The 15,712-nt window shown below is 36.6% G+C and overlaps 1 protein-coding gene across 1 annotated transcript in view; it reads left to right on the top strand.

Moving 5' to 3' along the window:
• Positions 1–4,071: 4,071 nt before the first annotated feature.
• cfap206 (cilia and flagella associated protein 206) overlaps positions 4,072–15,712 on the top strand; it is a 29,961-nt gene continuing 18,320 nt past the window's right edge. The window contains exons 1-5 of the mRNA XM_061729800.1: positions 4,072–4,176; positions 5,913–5,996; positions 7,291–7,381; positions 10,224–10,409; positions 13,858–14,025. Of these exons, the coding sequence (XP_061585784.1) occupies positions 4,072–4,176; positions 5,913–5,996; positions 7,291–7,381; positions 10,224–10,409; positions 13,858–14,025 (634 nt within the window). The remainder of the gene's footprint in view (positions 4,177–5,912; positions 5,997–7,290; positions 7,382–10,223; positions 10,410–13,857; positions 14,026–15,712) is intronic.

Below are 15,712 nucleotides of genomic sequence, written 5' to 3'. Positions count from 1 at the left end.
ATCCAGCAGGTTGTCTGGAACCGCTGGCTTCATGCATTAGGACAAATGCAGATATTTATTCCAACGTGACCTCGAGGAAAATGTTTGTCATATTCTCATTGTCTTTGTCTTAAATTCCTTTTTATTTAATTTGTTTAAATGAACTGAATGTGTCCATGTTTGTGGCTAATGAAGGAGATTTGAAGCTGGCCTTTCTGGTTTTTGTTAGTCGCGGTGGAAATCGCAGCAGTTTAGACATGATTTTATATAGTTTTTTCTTGTTGAACGTGTACCCCTGCATCAGTAATGACAGTCTTTTTTCCTAACGATTATCTTCATGAAATGTTAGAACTCTTTCAAGTGGAGGTTTTGTCATGCTACCCCCCCCTATGGAGCCAAATCAAGGCCAAAAGTTTTGTTAATTTGAAAATAAAATTTGAAAATTATTTTTTACAGTTTCAAATTTTTTTTTCAGTATCAGATCTTTTTTTCAGTTTCAGAACTTTTTATTTCAGTTTCACTTCTTTTTTTCAGTTTCAGATCTTTTTAAGATGTGAAAGATGTGAAACTGAAAAAAAAGATGTGAAACTGAAAAAAAAAAAAAAAAAAGATCTGAAACTGAAATAAAAAGTTCTCAAACTGAAAAGAAAAAAATTTAAACCGTAAAAAATAATTTTCAGGTTCAAATTTTATTTTCAAATTAGCAAAACTTTTGGCCTTGATTTGGCTCCATACCCCCCTCCCTTAAATGAGGTTGAGAATGTGATGAAGCTGCACTTTTTATTATCAGAATGGCAGTGATGTTTTCTGGCAGCTGCCCAAACCCTCCTTGCATCATTTTCCAAGTGAAAGACGATCATCGGTGTGTGCTGCAGGATTCTGAGCTCGGGAGGAGAAACGTGTGGTTTCTTTGTTTCCATCCGCGCGGCCTGTTGAGGGCCGAGGACAGCTTTGGTCAGGTAATGTTCAGTAACATGTTACTGCTGCAGGGGAACGTCACCTAAGACTCTGTGTCCTTCATGTATCTGAGTGCTGCTGTGTCTGATTGTGTGTGTTGGTATCGAGTTAGTTTGACGTTGGAACCTTTCTGTGGCCTTTGTTTAGTTAGTTCCTGCCTACTTGGCTGTTCCGCCGGTGCCAAACCGCTGCTCTCCCTCCAATCCTGGAACAGCCAGACAACCCTGTGTGTTTTTGTTTCTCCTTAGCATGAACTTGTTTAACTATGGAGCCAAATCAGGGCCAAAAGTTTTGCTAATTTGAAAATAAAATTTGAACCTGAAATTTTTTTTTTACAGTTTCAATTTTATTTTTTTCAGTATCAGATCTTTTTTTCAGTTTCAAATCTTTTTATTTCAGTTTCAAATGTTTTTTTCAGGTTCAGACTTTTGGCCCGGATCTGGCGTGGGGGGCGTGGCATCAACTGAGAGGGGCGTGGCATCATGAGTGACAGCAGAACAGAGAAGGCGGGGGACGTTCCTCAGTCATGTTGCCTTCAGGAAATGTAGGTTGCAGAAGTTATCAGTAGAAGTATGATTCAACACTGTATATACACCATATTCACATGATTGGCAGTGGAAAAAACGGATACTAGTGACACATTTCTGTATAAAAAGCTGTTTTAGACCGTACTTGGTAGTATGTTGAAGTGGGAAATGTCAAACTTTAGAGGGTGGCTGTTGAACTGTACAGTCTGGCATAGTGTATTGCTTTTATACTGCGATTGGTGCCAAATACGGTCTAAAACAGCTTTTTAAACAGAAATGTGTCACTAATATCAGTTTTTTCCACTGCCAATCACGTGAATATGGTGTATATACAGTGTTGAATCATACTTCTACTGATAACTTCTGCAACCTACATTTCCTGAAGGCAACAGGACTGAGTAACGTCCCCCGCCTTCTCTGTTCTGCTGTCACTCATGATGCCACGCCCCTCTCAGTTGATGCCACGCCCCCCACGCCAGATCCGGGCCAAAAGTCTGAACCTGAAAAAAAAATTTGAAACTGAAAAAAAAGAAGTGAAACTGAAAAAAAAAGACGTGAAACTGAAAAAAAAAGACGTGAAACTGAAAAAAAAAGATTTGAAACTGAAATAAAAAGATTTGAAACTGAAAAAAAGATCTGATACTGAAAAAAATCAAATTGAAACTGTAAAAAAAAATTTTCAGGTTCAAATTTTTTTTTCAAATTAGCAAAACTTTTGGCCTTGATTTGGCTCCATAGTAAAGCACCTTGGATTGTTTTACATGGATTATTGCAGTTGTGGTGTGTTTTGTTTTTTTAGATTTTAAAGTGGTTTTCTGTAAAAACAAAAACAAACAGGGTTGTCGTCTGACAAAGCACGCATCCTTTGTGAAAATCCTCATGACCTGTGAGCACCGTGACGAACCTGCAGCATGAGCCTCGTGGAAGGACTGGGTTCAGAGTGAACAGGAAATGAAAACACTCTGAACAGTCTGCTAGACTCTAAATAGACTGGACAGATTGAGTATAGCAATTTCTCAGCCATGTAAAGCTTTTTGTGTCTTAAATAAATATTTTATCCATCTTTTTTTTAATAAAATGTTTGTTGCCCTCTTATTGAGAGTTCAATGGTTAATGGCCAAATCTGCCTGAATGTGTGTGCTGTGCTTTGCATCATTGCATTTACACAATGTTTGTATGATTATTTCAAACATGAAGCTAAATAAAAGTGCTTCACAAAGGCGTTAAGCAGAAAAACAAGAACAATGCATTTTAATTTTTTGCAAAAAACAAACATCTGGTGCAGATGTGTTTACAGGACTGTCTCAGAAAATTAGAATATTGTGATTTTCTGTAATGCAATTACAAAAACAAAAATGTCATGCATTCTGGATTCATTACAAATCAACTGAAATATTGCAAGCCTTTTATTATTTTAATATTGCTGATCATGGCTTACAGCTTAAGAAAACTCAAATATCCTATCTCAAAAAATTTGAATATTCTGGGAATCTTAATCTTAAACTGTAAACCATAATCAGCAATATTAAAATAATAAAAGGGTTGCAATATTTCAGTTGATTTGTAATGAATCCAGAATGTATGACAATTTTTTGTTTTTTTTAATTGCATTACAGAAAATAAAGAACTATATCACAATATTCTAATTTTCTGAGACAGTCCTGTATACAATTGAATGTTTTTTTTTGTTTCGCAAGCGTCTGAAGAGAAGCAAGGTATTTGAATTTAGTTTTAAAGACTGCAACATTTGGAGCAAACTTGGTTCCAGCAGCTGACCAGTCCCTGCAGGTCTAAACACCTCCAGCTTCACATGCAGATGGCATGTCTGCTGTACTATCACATATTTAGATACACTAGCTTGCAGTTATTCAGTTTAAGGCTTGTAAGATCCAAGTCTTGGAGGGATGTTTCCCATTTCTGGTGTCAGCATTTTTTTTGTTCTTTTCCGAAACATATTGAATGAATTGTAGATGTCAAATGCTCCAATAAGGATTCCATTAATCTACCCTACGTGACACATTTTGGCTGTTTGTGTAAGATGCCCCAAAGATGACTTCAGTGAAAACATTCAAATATAATTTATCTAGGATTACACAGAATCCTCGTAGGGTTATTAGTTTTTATTGGCTTGGTGTTAAGATGATCCCTGATTCTTAACCTCTTTCTTTATTTACCAAAACAATTATTGTGGCATTGTCTTTGCTTAGGCGAAGGACGTTTTGTTTCATATATTAAGTTCAGTGAATTCTTTCCATAAATAAAAAATGGTTTGCAAAAGATAATGGTTTAAAACAAAAATTCTTGGTCCCAGTTGAGTACAGAGGAAACATTTTTTCGATTTCCTGTTGCCCTAATTGTCCAGTTGATTTGGATTATGAAGGCAGCTGTTTGCGAGTTTCAACAGAAAAATAATCAATGGATTGTTTAGTTTGTTATACAGGAATAAATAAATAAAAAGTAAGATGTGGTACAGTTGCAGTGTGCGGAAGCCTGTTGTTACTCTAGCGCCCTCCAGTGGACGCGATGAAACAGTCATGCGCGACACTGTTACTATGGCAACCGATCATCAAGCTGTTGCATAGAGCGAGTTAAACGTCTGTGAGTAGAAATGTCACGGCCTCGTACGGAAAGTGAGCTAAAACTTGTCTCTAAAATAGTAGAGGAGTGCGCCCAGAGGGGAGATGTGGTGTCGGAGCGTTTGGTGGCTTTCATGGTGAGTAAACGACACAAATAAACACATAAATACAAATAACAGCTCACTGAGACCCAAAGATAGTTAACGGGAGCGTTAAATAACGGACCAGTTTAGTCCACCAAGTGTATAATGTAACTCTTGCTCTTTCCAAATTTTATATATATATATATATATATATATATATATATATATATATATATATATATATATATATATATATATATATATATATATATATATATATATATATATATCACTGCGACCCAAAGATAGTTAACGGGAGCGTTAAATAACGGGCCAGTTTAGTCCACCAAGTGTATAATGTAACTCTTGCTCTTTCCAAATTATATATATATATATATATATATATATATATATATATATATATATATATATATATATATATATATATATATATATATATATATACAGTACTCGAGTTGTAAAAAAGTTTTCTGAACTTATCAATATGACTCTGTCCTTCACAGGATAAGTAACATGGATCACTGCAAAAACTCTAAATCTTAACAAGAATATTTGTCTTATTTGTAGTTAAAATGTCTCATTTTAGTAAAAACATCTCATTACACTTAAAACAAGACTCATCACTGGAAAAAACAACAATTTTCACCTGTTTCAAGTAAATTTTCACTTGAAATAAGTAGAAAAATCTGCCAGTGGAACAAGATTTTTTTGCTTGTAATGAGAAGATATGAGTCATTCTATAATTAGGGGGTACATTTCATATCAACCAAAAGTGACAAAATCAGTTTTCTTTTTTGATAAAAAATCTAGTTGTTTCCATAATATACACCCTAAATGTGCTAAATTCGATAATTGCCAAGCTTAAACTCTAATTACAGTTACAGTGTTACAGTTGGTGGGTAGGGTTAGGGTTAGGGTTAGGGTTAGTTGACATTTCGGCCATTTTAGTGCATTTTGTGATAACTGCAGACCTTGGACCTGTCACTACATGGCCTTGATCAACTCGTGTTTTTATACAGTTTCTCTGTATTTTTGTAAAAATAACATGTAAAGCAAGTTCACAAGAACATGTTGATAACACAGTTGACGATCAATTAACCCACTCTATGAGCACACAATAATATTGATGAAATATTGAAGAGGAGGAGTAGAAATTTACCACACTGTCTTCAAATCTCCCTCCCTGAAGGAAGGGACATCATATAATTTTGGACATGTGACTTTGGAGCAAACCATTGCTGATTTATAGGGGTTTTTTCAATGGGTAACACAGTTGACAGAGATTTCTCGGACACACACAAAGTGGATGATTTAATGTACATGCATGAACCAAATAGTTTTTAAAACACCTTTCTAATATTTTAATGATTATTTTGAACAAATAATTATGGAAATTAAATACAAAAAAATGTATTTTAGTGTTAATCTGAAGAGCAAAACCTGACATTTAGCAAATCGGACAGCACAAAAACAACAAAATCCAGTATAGAATAAGCATTTTTTGAAAAATAAATGATGGAATCTGTTGACTTTTTTGTATTAAATGAAAGAGAAATGTGCCCTGATATAAAGTTGATCATTGCTTTAAGTGAATATTTAGTAAAATTGATAAATACAGCCCATGGACATGACATGTACCCCTAATTATAGAATGACTCATATATATATATATCAATAAATGTTTTTTCCCTCAAACCCTTGGATTTAAAACGGGATTATTCATGAATTTAGACGGCTTTGTTCAGTATCTTTCTTCTTGTTCTGTTCAGGTGGAAGCTGTGCTGCTGGACCCCAAACATGGGTTTGAAGTTTCTTCTCCGCTGACCGAACAAGACGTCCAAAAGCTCCAAGAGGTGAAGGACAAACTGCTTTGTTACACAAACGCTATCGGTTGTATTTTTGGTACCATGTAGATTAATTTGGTTTGTCAAACCTACAAACCTATAGCTCTTTTTTTCCAATGTTTTTGTTCTTTATTTTGATTTAAATTGCTGAGATTTATTAGCCGCTCATTATATTTTCCATTGTTCAGCTCTTGGTCAGTTACATGTATACTCAAAGGTTGCCCAACACTAGCAAATACAAATATCTGATGCAGGAATTGTGTATTCTAAAGTGGTCAAATGTATAAATATTTGGATGTTACATTACATTACAAATGAAGTAAGGCTTATGACAGATAAAAAATATATGCTGAAATATGTTAAAACTGAGAGATAAATGATCTTTTTGAATTTGTTTCATAAAAAAAAAGTTGGGATTTGATCAACAAAAGACTGGAAAGGTGTTTTTTTCTTTTAAAGATTAAAAAAAAATAATGACACACACACACACACACACACACACACACACACACACACACACACACACACACACACACACACACACACAGGAGAATCACAGCTGCTCTGGTACATCCACCAATACGAGTTCAGTAACAAGATGCAGTACAAAGTGGAGAGGTGAACAGAGTATTTCCTGGAGGCATTCACTACTTTGAGAAAACAGTTTAACAATTCAAGAATACATCAAAACATATCTTACCGTACAATTACAAATAAATGTTCTCTATGCAACTTTCAATAGTCACAGAGTGTTGGATATTTGTGCAATATCTTCACGACTGTAAATATTGGTTCCTGTCTTGTATACATGTGTGTACATATGTTTTAATTGCTTTAGCTTTTGTTTTATATATTTATTTATTTATTTTTGTTTTAATTTTTTTATTGAACCTTGAGAGGCAAAGTGCTGACTCAATTTCTTCTTTTGTTTGCACAAACCTGGACAATAAAGTTGGTTCTGATTTTGAAAGGTCACAAGAATATTCCAAGAATGACAACATGGTGCTGAACACATTTAAAAAAAATATGTTTCTGGCATTAACCTCAAAATAAGCATGTATTTGTCACAACAACGATTGATCAGTTTCTGTATTGGATATATAGTCTTTATGCTATTTTCAATCAAATATAGAGTTAACATTTTTGCATTCTGTTGTGTTTTTACACGCCATCTCAAGTCTTTTGGAACCCCCCCCCCCCCCATTAAAGTTCTTCATTTGTAAATAATTTGTCTCCAAGATGATTAAAGCTGGGAGTTCAGTGTGATGAGCTGTTTCTTATCTTTCTCTGCCACCTCTTACAGCTCTGTGTGGCTAAACTCATGGAAAAGTGCAGCCCATCACTTGACACAATCAAAATGCAAGTGTATTTTGATGAGAACTATACTTCTCCACGTAAGTAAAAACCACATTTTTTTTTCATTTTCTTTTTTGTCATTCACTTTTTATTACATGTCGTAATACAAGACATTACATACAAACAAAACACAAAAACAAGCAGAAACACAAACCCGGACAAAGGGAGGCCGTCACAGTCTACACCAGAGGTCACCAATCCAGGGGCCTGTACTACAAAGCGGGATTTGGGGTTAGCGAGGTAACTTCAGGTTTAACCCTGGGTTTTCAGGACTACGACGGTGGTTCACTTCTTACCGGGGCACATCGCCATGGTAACTTATGCTGAACAGCTAACCTGCTCCGGAGCAGGTTATGTTCGAGATACAGATCGCCGGGTATAAAAGCACCGCCCACTGACCAATCAGCTCTCTTGGAAAATGGCATGCCCTTTCGAAGAGAATCCAGTGGAGCTCGGTGCGCGGATCGTGAGAGGGAAAAAAAAAGAGTGGGCTGACTTTCAACAAAAATGGAATTAGTCAAGAAACTAAGCAATTCCTTTCATACCCAAGTATCAACACTTTATCATTTCTTTTCTCCTGACAGAGAGGTATGCGAGTACGTTTGTCTTTGCTGTAGATACCCTCACTCCGTCTTTCTAAGAAAACTACTTTTGCAAATAAACCTTTATGTACAAACTGTAAATATACTGTAGAAACAAGGTATGAGTCATTTGAGAGAGGATGAAATGTCAGACCTCGTTTAATTTGAACACGACATGAACTTTTAATTTCAAGTCTAAATATTAAGTTAAATCACAGTGTAATTTATCCTTTGCTCTTCGCTACTGAAATAAGCGGCTCTGACAGCGGACTTCTCCATGCTTGCGATTGGTCATGCGCTGAAAACACCGCCCCTTTTATGTGCACGCGCTCATATCCAGATTGGAGAAACCTGGGTTGATATACCGAGTTGATAACCACCGTCGTGTGACCGCTTAGCGTGATTGCAATTGTCCGGGTTAGTGAATCTGGATAAGGAAAAGATATCCTGGGTATGTTGAACTTGCTTCGTAGTACAGGCCCCTGGTCCTCGAGGGCCGGTGTCCTGCATGTTTTAGAGTTTTCTCTTCTTTAACACACCTGATTCTAATTAATCATCGTCATCAGCTTGTCATTGAGGTCTGCACAATTCCCTTAACGACACACTCTCACCTGATGACATTGGGGCTAGGTAGAAGATGGATGGATGGGAAAGAAGACAGATTTATTCTGTCTTCCTGTACTTTTCTGCGGATCTTTAAATTACATCATTGTGATCATATGTTTTTAGGATGTTTTGTTTTCATAACTTGTATTTATTCACTGTACTGCACTTTAGTCCACTGTAGCAGTTTAAAGACCTTTATAAATAAAGTTTGTATGGTAGGGTATGTATCAGCTGTGGAGTAGTGTGATGGAAAGGCTGGTACACATCTGTCTGGATAGACAAAAAAAAGAAAAAAGTAGACATGCTCAGAAGCCAAAAATGTAACAAGGAACCTTCAGTGTGGTGACTTAGGTGACTCTGATGAAGGCGAAAGGAATCGCCCAAATATGTCAATTATTTAAAAAACCTAAATATTCTTGTCCGACAAAAATAATTAGCAAATTAAAAAGGAACCTTCAGATCTATTTATTACGACGGAGTATTAGGGCCAAACAAAAAAATAAAAAAAGGAAATTACGAGAATAAAGTCATAATGTAATGAGAATAAAGTCGTAAAATTATGAGAATAAAGTCATAATATTACGAGAATAAAGTCGTAATATTACGAGAATAAAGTTGTTATATATTATAAATATATAAATAGAACTTCACAAGATGCTCAATATTCTTCATTTTAACACAGGGAGAAGACTGCTCTTCCTGTTAGAGTTCTCATAAATTACCACTTTATTTTCATAATATTATGACTTTATTCTCATAAATTACCACTTTATTCATTACGACTTTATTCTCGTAATGTCACAACTTTATTCTCGGAATTTTACGACTTTATTCTTGGAATTTTACAACTTTATTCTCATCATATTACGACTTTATTCTCATAATATTACGACTTTATTCTATTGCGACTTTATTCTCGCAATGTTACGACTTTATTCTCGTAATTTTACGACTTTATTCTCGTAATATTACGACTTTATTCTCATAATATTACGACTTCATTCTATTACGACTTTATTCTCACAACATTACGACTTTATTCTCGTAATTTTACCACTTTATTCTCATTATATTATGACTTTATTCTCGTAATTTCCAATTTTTTTTGTCTTAGTTTGGCCCTAATACTCCGTCGTAATTTATAGAATTTAATCTCGCCATCATAAAATAATCCTGAAGCTACCTTTTCTTTCCTTCCTTAGAAATCTTGTAGATGTTTTCAGGGCCTAATATATGTAAGGACCTTGCATCCCAGTCATCAAAATAGTTAAATTCATCAAATAAATTAAAAGAAATTACAAAATCACTCATGTCCCCGTCCTGCGGTAGCCGGCTCTTCTTCTCTGAATCTCCGTTGCCGTGGTTACCACCTGGCAGTTGATCCAGCGCAATGATATTAAAGATATCAGGCAATTTGACCAAACTTGTTTTCTACTGTAGGTGTAGGTTATCACTTTTAATGTACACCTGCCAGCCAATCAGAATCGAGTATTCACACAAACCGTGGTATAAATGCTTTTATTCTAACCCTTTGAGACGATAATGCTCTCTTCCTACCCCACATTTAAAAACAAAGAAAAGCATATTTCTCATGTCTTGGCTGTTTTCCCAGCTGCTGAAGTGCTGCATAGTAACAAGTACGTTTCATAGATGAACACGTGTGTTTGTGAGCAGTGTGTGCTTGTATTTGCAGGTGCACTCCTTGAGGAAGTCCATCGAGTGCTGGAGTCCAGACTGACTCTGCTGAGCCGTGAGATCACAGACAGCAGAGTGAAAACCGGGGACGAGATGGATGTTCTGTACTGTAAAATCATCACCTATATCTTGCTGGGATCTGACATGGGCTCAACTACAGATACCAACGTACAAGAAGTCGCAGGTGTCACTTCCGCTGCTGTTGTTCCCAGTACTGGAGTTGAGGGGGGATGAGGGGGGATGAGGGAGATGAGGGGGGATGAGGGGGGATGGCATCCCCCCCTGAAATAAAAACGGTCCAAGTCATCCCCCCTGTAAAACTGCCATCCCCCCTTTCCATCCCTTATGTCATTTCATCAATGAATGTGGTTTTACTGCTATTTCAACATTTAGAGTCATCACCAGAAAAATAACACCAGAAAAATAACTTATTGGACAATTTTCACCTGTTTCAGGTACATTTTCACTTGAAATAAGTAGGAAAATCTGCCAGTGGGACAAGATTTATCTTCTCATTACAAGCAAAAAAATCTTGTTCCACTGGCAGATTTTTTTTTCTCATTTTAAGTGAAAATCTACTTAAACAGGTGAAAATTGTTGTTTTTTCCAGTGTAATGAGATGTTTTTACTAAAATGAGACATTTTAACTAGAAATAAGACAAATATTCTTGTTAAGATTTTGAGTTTTTGCAGTGATCCATGTTACTTATCCTGTGAAGGACAGAGTCATATTGATAAGTTCAGAAAGTGTTTTTTATTGTTGTGTTTTGATGTATTTGATGTAAGCCCAGTGGATATTTAAAGCTTACAGAAGGCTGCATTTAACTGCTGCTATGTCATTCCTGCAGTATTTCTGCAGGTGTTTTGGTCACTGCTATTATTTGTAATATATTATATTATTTGTAATCAGCACAAATTATCTGTCCCCATATGATAAAATCCACCATCCCCCCTGATTTTTTTTTTTACAACTCGAGAACTGGTTGTTCCCAATCAGAATTGTAAAAGAAAAACAGTGGTGACCGATTTACAATATAGTGCTACATCATCCAGTTTGACAACTAACAATGTTTCTGGTGGTTTGGGTAATATTCAAAATGTATAATACTCTCTTTAATGAAATGAATCAGTTGATTGGGGTTAACGGAGGCCAAGTTGATTTGAGATGAGTAGCGCAGAGTAGGTACTAGTGGAAAAGAGCTATAGAGGGTCTGCATTGACGTCACTTCCCCACTGGACCAGCCCCCTTACTCACACTGAGTGGCAGAAATGGCTGCAACTAGTGGAGAAGACGGGATAACAGCTGATTATCTGCTTAAATTAGCGTCAGTTGGACCTGACAATGACCCGTACAGTTACCAAGAACCAGTGGTCCATGGACATTAATATTTGGTACAGTTACCAAGAACCAGTGGTCCATGGACATTAATATTTGGTACAGTTACCAAGAACCAGTGGTCCATGGACATTGATATTTGGTACAGTTACCAAGAACCAGTGGTCCATGGACATTAATATTTGGTACAGTTACCAAGAACCAGTGGTCCATGGACATTAATATTTGGTACAGTTACCAAGAACCAGTGGTCCATGGACATTGATATTTGGTACAGTTACCAAGAACCAGTGGTCCATGGACATTAATATTTGGTACAGTTACCAAGAACCAGTGGTCCATGGACATTAATATTTGGTACAGTTACCCCAAGAACCAGTGGTCCATGGACATTAATATTTGGTACAGTTACCCCAAGAACCAGTGGTCCATGGACATTAATATTTGGTACAGTTACCCCAAGAACCAGTGGTCCATGGACATTAATATTTGGTACAGTTACCCCAAGAACCAGTGGTCCATGGACATTAATATTTGGCCACGAATCCAGTTTCCTGATATTTATGTACTTAATTTCTACGCCGGGGAAATACATGAAGCAAAGCTTGAAGGCTTACAAAAGTCTTGACGTTTGGACTTCAAGCCAGGATTTGTTGTAGAAATTAAATTAAACTGATGACGACACCGAACTTTATGATTTGACCGTTTAACGTTAGCTACCCAGAAATCCAACATTACCTGATACAAAATGGGAACCACAAATCCACGTTTCGGTGCCTGGAATCCAGTAGTTTCTGTGAATTGCAGCGATCCATTTGTCTCTCTTAAACTTATTTTTTTGGCAGTCTGTAAAACGATAACTCCGATTTCTTGCTAAATCTATGAGTACAGTCGATCGGACAACAGCTCTTTCCCATTTTAGATGTTTTCCAGTTGCTCAAACTGAAAGTTTACGCTGACACTCAGTCTTTCTACCACTCAGTGGGCGTAACCCGCTGGGAAGCTGCATCTGTGACGTCATGCGCATTTAGGGTTGCCACCTTTCAGAGATAGAAATAAGGGACGCCCCGATTTCAGCAGCGCAGGAGCCAAAAAAAAAGCCCCAAAACTTCTAAACTGAATAAAAATGTGTTTATTTTATATGAAAAAACTAAATGCTTTGATTTAAAGTGCTTTAATAGCATTGAACTTGCATGACTGTACAGACAGCCAACCATACTAGCAACTGAAATATCCTCCTATGCTACGTATGTCCACATCAGCCCAGATGTAATATAGCCTACAGGTGAAGAATATGGTGTAAAAGTTAATTTATTTCAATAATTCAACTAGAATATGGTGTAAAAGTTAATTTATTTCAATAATTCGACTAGAATATGGTGTAAAAGTTAATTTATTTCAATAATTCAACTAGAATATGGTGTAAAAGTTAATTTATTTCAATAATTCAACTAGAATATGGTGTAAAAGTTAATTTATTTCAATAATTCAACTAGAATATGGTGTAAAGGTTAATTTATTTCAATAATTCAACTAGAATATGGTGTAAAAGTTAATTTATTTCAATAATTCAACTAGAATATGTTGTAAAAGTTAATTTATTTCAATAATTCAACTAGAATATGGTGTAAAAGTTAATTTATTTCAATAATTCAACTAGAATATGGTGTAAAGGTTAATTTATTTCAATAATTCAACTAGAATATGGTGTAAAAGTTAACTTATTTCAATAATTCAACTAGAATATGGTGTAAAAGTTAATTTATTTCAATAATTCAACTAGGATATGGTGTAAAAGTTAAATTATTTCAATAATTCCACTAGAATATGGTGTAAAAGTTAACTTAATTCAATAATTCAACTAGAATATGGTGTAAAAGTTAATTTATTTCAATAATTCAACTAGAATATGGTGTAAAAGTTAACTTATTTCAATAATTCAACTAGAATATGGTGTAAAAGTTAATTTATTTCAATAATTCAACTAGAATATGGTGTAAAAGTTAACTTATTTCAATAATTCAACTAGAATATGGTGTAAAGTTAACTTATTTCAATAATTCAACTAGAATATGGTGTAAAAGTTAATGAAAATATGGTACAAATCGTGTCCCGTATTAGTTCAATACGGGACGCAACATTTTTTTCTCAAATAAAGGACAATTCCGTATTTTACGGGACGGGTGGCAACCCTATGCGCATTCCCTCCATTAGTTGAGCTCACATCAGCAGGTGCTTGGGCCCTGATAACATGCAGCACATATTGATGATGAATAATGACTTTGTCTTGTTCCAGCTGTCCTGCAGACTGTTTTTGACAAGAATGAACTGGGGGCCTTCGTGCTACTACCAAAGAAAGACAAAGAAGAAAAGCTTCATGAGCTCACCATGATTGTCACAGGGATCCGACTCTTCAACAAAGCCAACACGAAAGGAAAGGAAGAGTTCAGCATTCAGGAACTGAGTACATTTGTTTTTCCTTTTTAACTTAAATACCTTATTCAGAGAGGAAATTTGGTTCAGGGAACTGTGCTAAATAAGTGGATGTCCACAGATCAGTTAGGCTGAACAGATTCTGATTACAGATTATTCATTTGAGATAATCCGATACTACAAATTCAGTTCATTGGTGATTGCTCTGCATTTAGAACTAGCCAATTCTTCACATGCAGCTCAAATATTTTTAACATTTTTAGCAACTGGGGCAATAAAAAAATATGTGAAGCCCTTTGAATTAACTGCTTCTCTGCAATTTTAAAAACGGCTAATTCTGCAATTACAAAAATGCAGTGTGGTCTTCATCTAAGGCAGGGGTGTCAGACTCCAGTCATGCATGTTTTAGATGTGTCCCTGCTGCAGCACACCGTGATACAAGGAGCTGTGTCAACAACAGAGCTGTCCAGACCTGGACAAGCTGGTGATGATTGTTAATTAGAATCAGGTGTGATGATGCAGGGAAACAACTAAAACATGCAGGACTGGGGTCCGAGGACCAGGGTTGGAGACGCCTGGGCTACTCCTAGATAGTGCTGGGCGATATGGACAAAAAGTCATATCTCGATATTTTCTAGCTGAATGGCGATACTCGATATATATATCAATATTTTTTCTGTGCCATAATTGGGGTTTCCCCCAAAGCATTATAGCATAGCATCTCTCGTTTTTAAAACTAGAGCCGGAGCAAAACTTAGTTTGATTTACTTTATTTCAGTTTTTACATTAATCAACCCCATCGAAGTCTCATCCCCTGTTTCTGCATTAAAGAGCTCCGCTAAATCAGCTGTGCCAGTCCGGATTCCTCGCTGTCAGAGTCACTTTCCGTGCCGTGCGGCGCCTCGGAATGCTGGCTTTTGCAAAAGCTCGCAAAATAGTCCCAGCAGACACGTTAGCCCACGCATCAACAATACATCTGCAAACTGTGGCATAATTTGCCCGGCGCTGCTTTCCACTCCTGGAGAAACTGTTCCCCCTCAGTCATCCATCTCTCCCACGCCGCTGCAGCCTTAAGGCTGATTTATGGTCCCGCGTTAAACCGACGCAAAGCCTACGCCGTAGATTACGTAACCTCCGGCGTAGGCTGTGCGTCGATTTATCGCGGAACCATAAAGGCTTCACTTTGAACGGCCGGTTCACACCAACGTCCAGCGGTTGGAGTTACTTTGTCAGACCTCCCGGAATAACAGCAAGCATAGCGTTCATATTTTCACTTCTTTTTTTATACTGTCTGTGAGATGGGTGCATAGAGTCACAGATCAGCAGCGATGGTGATGTGTGGAAAATACCACTGGGTCCCCGCAAACATAGCCTACACCTGCCTCAGCCACTCATCATCATCCCTTCATCCATCCAGCCCTTTTTGAACATTTTGTCATTTGTAGACGGTAGAAAGTACAGGGATAGCGAGATTTACATGAAGTTGGGAGAAAAGTTGCGCGAAGCTGCATTTGTTTTGAATTTGGATACAGGAAGGAGAAGCGGAAATTACGGTAATTGCGTCATCACGTTCTCCGCGCGTCGCTGGTTTGATCGGGATATCCCGAATGATTAATTACCATGTAAACAGGGATAACCCTGTTTGCTCAAGCATGTAAACGGAATATTCCAAATGTTTCAGTAACCGGAATATTAGCAATAACCCGAATTTTGACAGC

This window comes from Cololabis saira, chromosome 9 (genome assembly GCF_033807715.1).
Source record: "Cololabis saira isolate AMF1-May2022 chromosome 9, fColSai1.1, whole genome shotgun sequence".
NCBI classification, from domain to species: domain Eukaryota; kingdom Metazoa; phylum Chordata; class Actinopteri; order Beloniformes; family Belonidae; genus Cololabis; species Cololabis saira.
The sequence above is the reverse complement of the archived record's forward strand: the minus strand, read 5'-3'. Positions and strand labels throughout refer to the sequence as shown.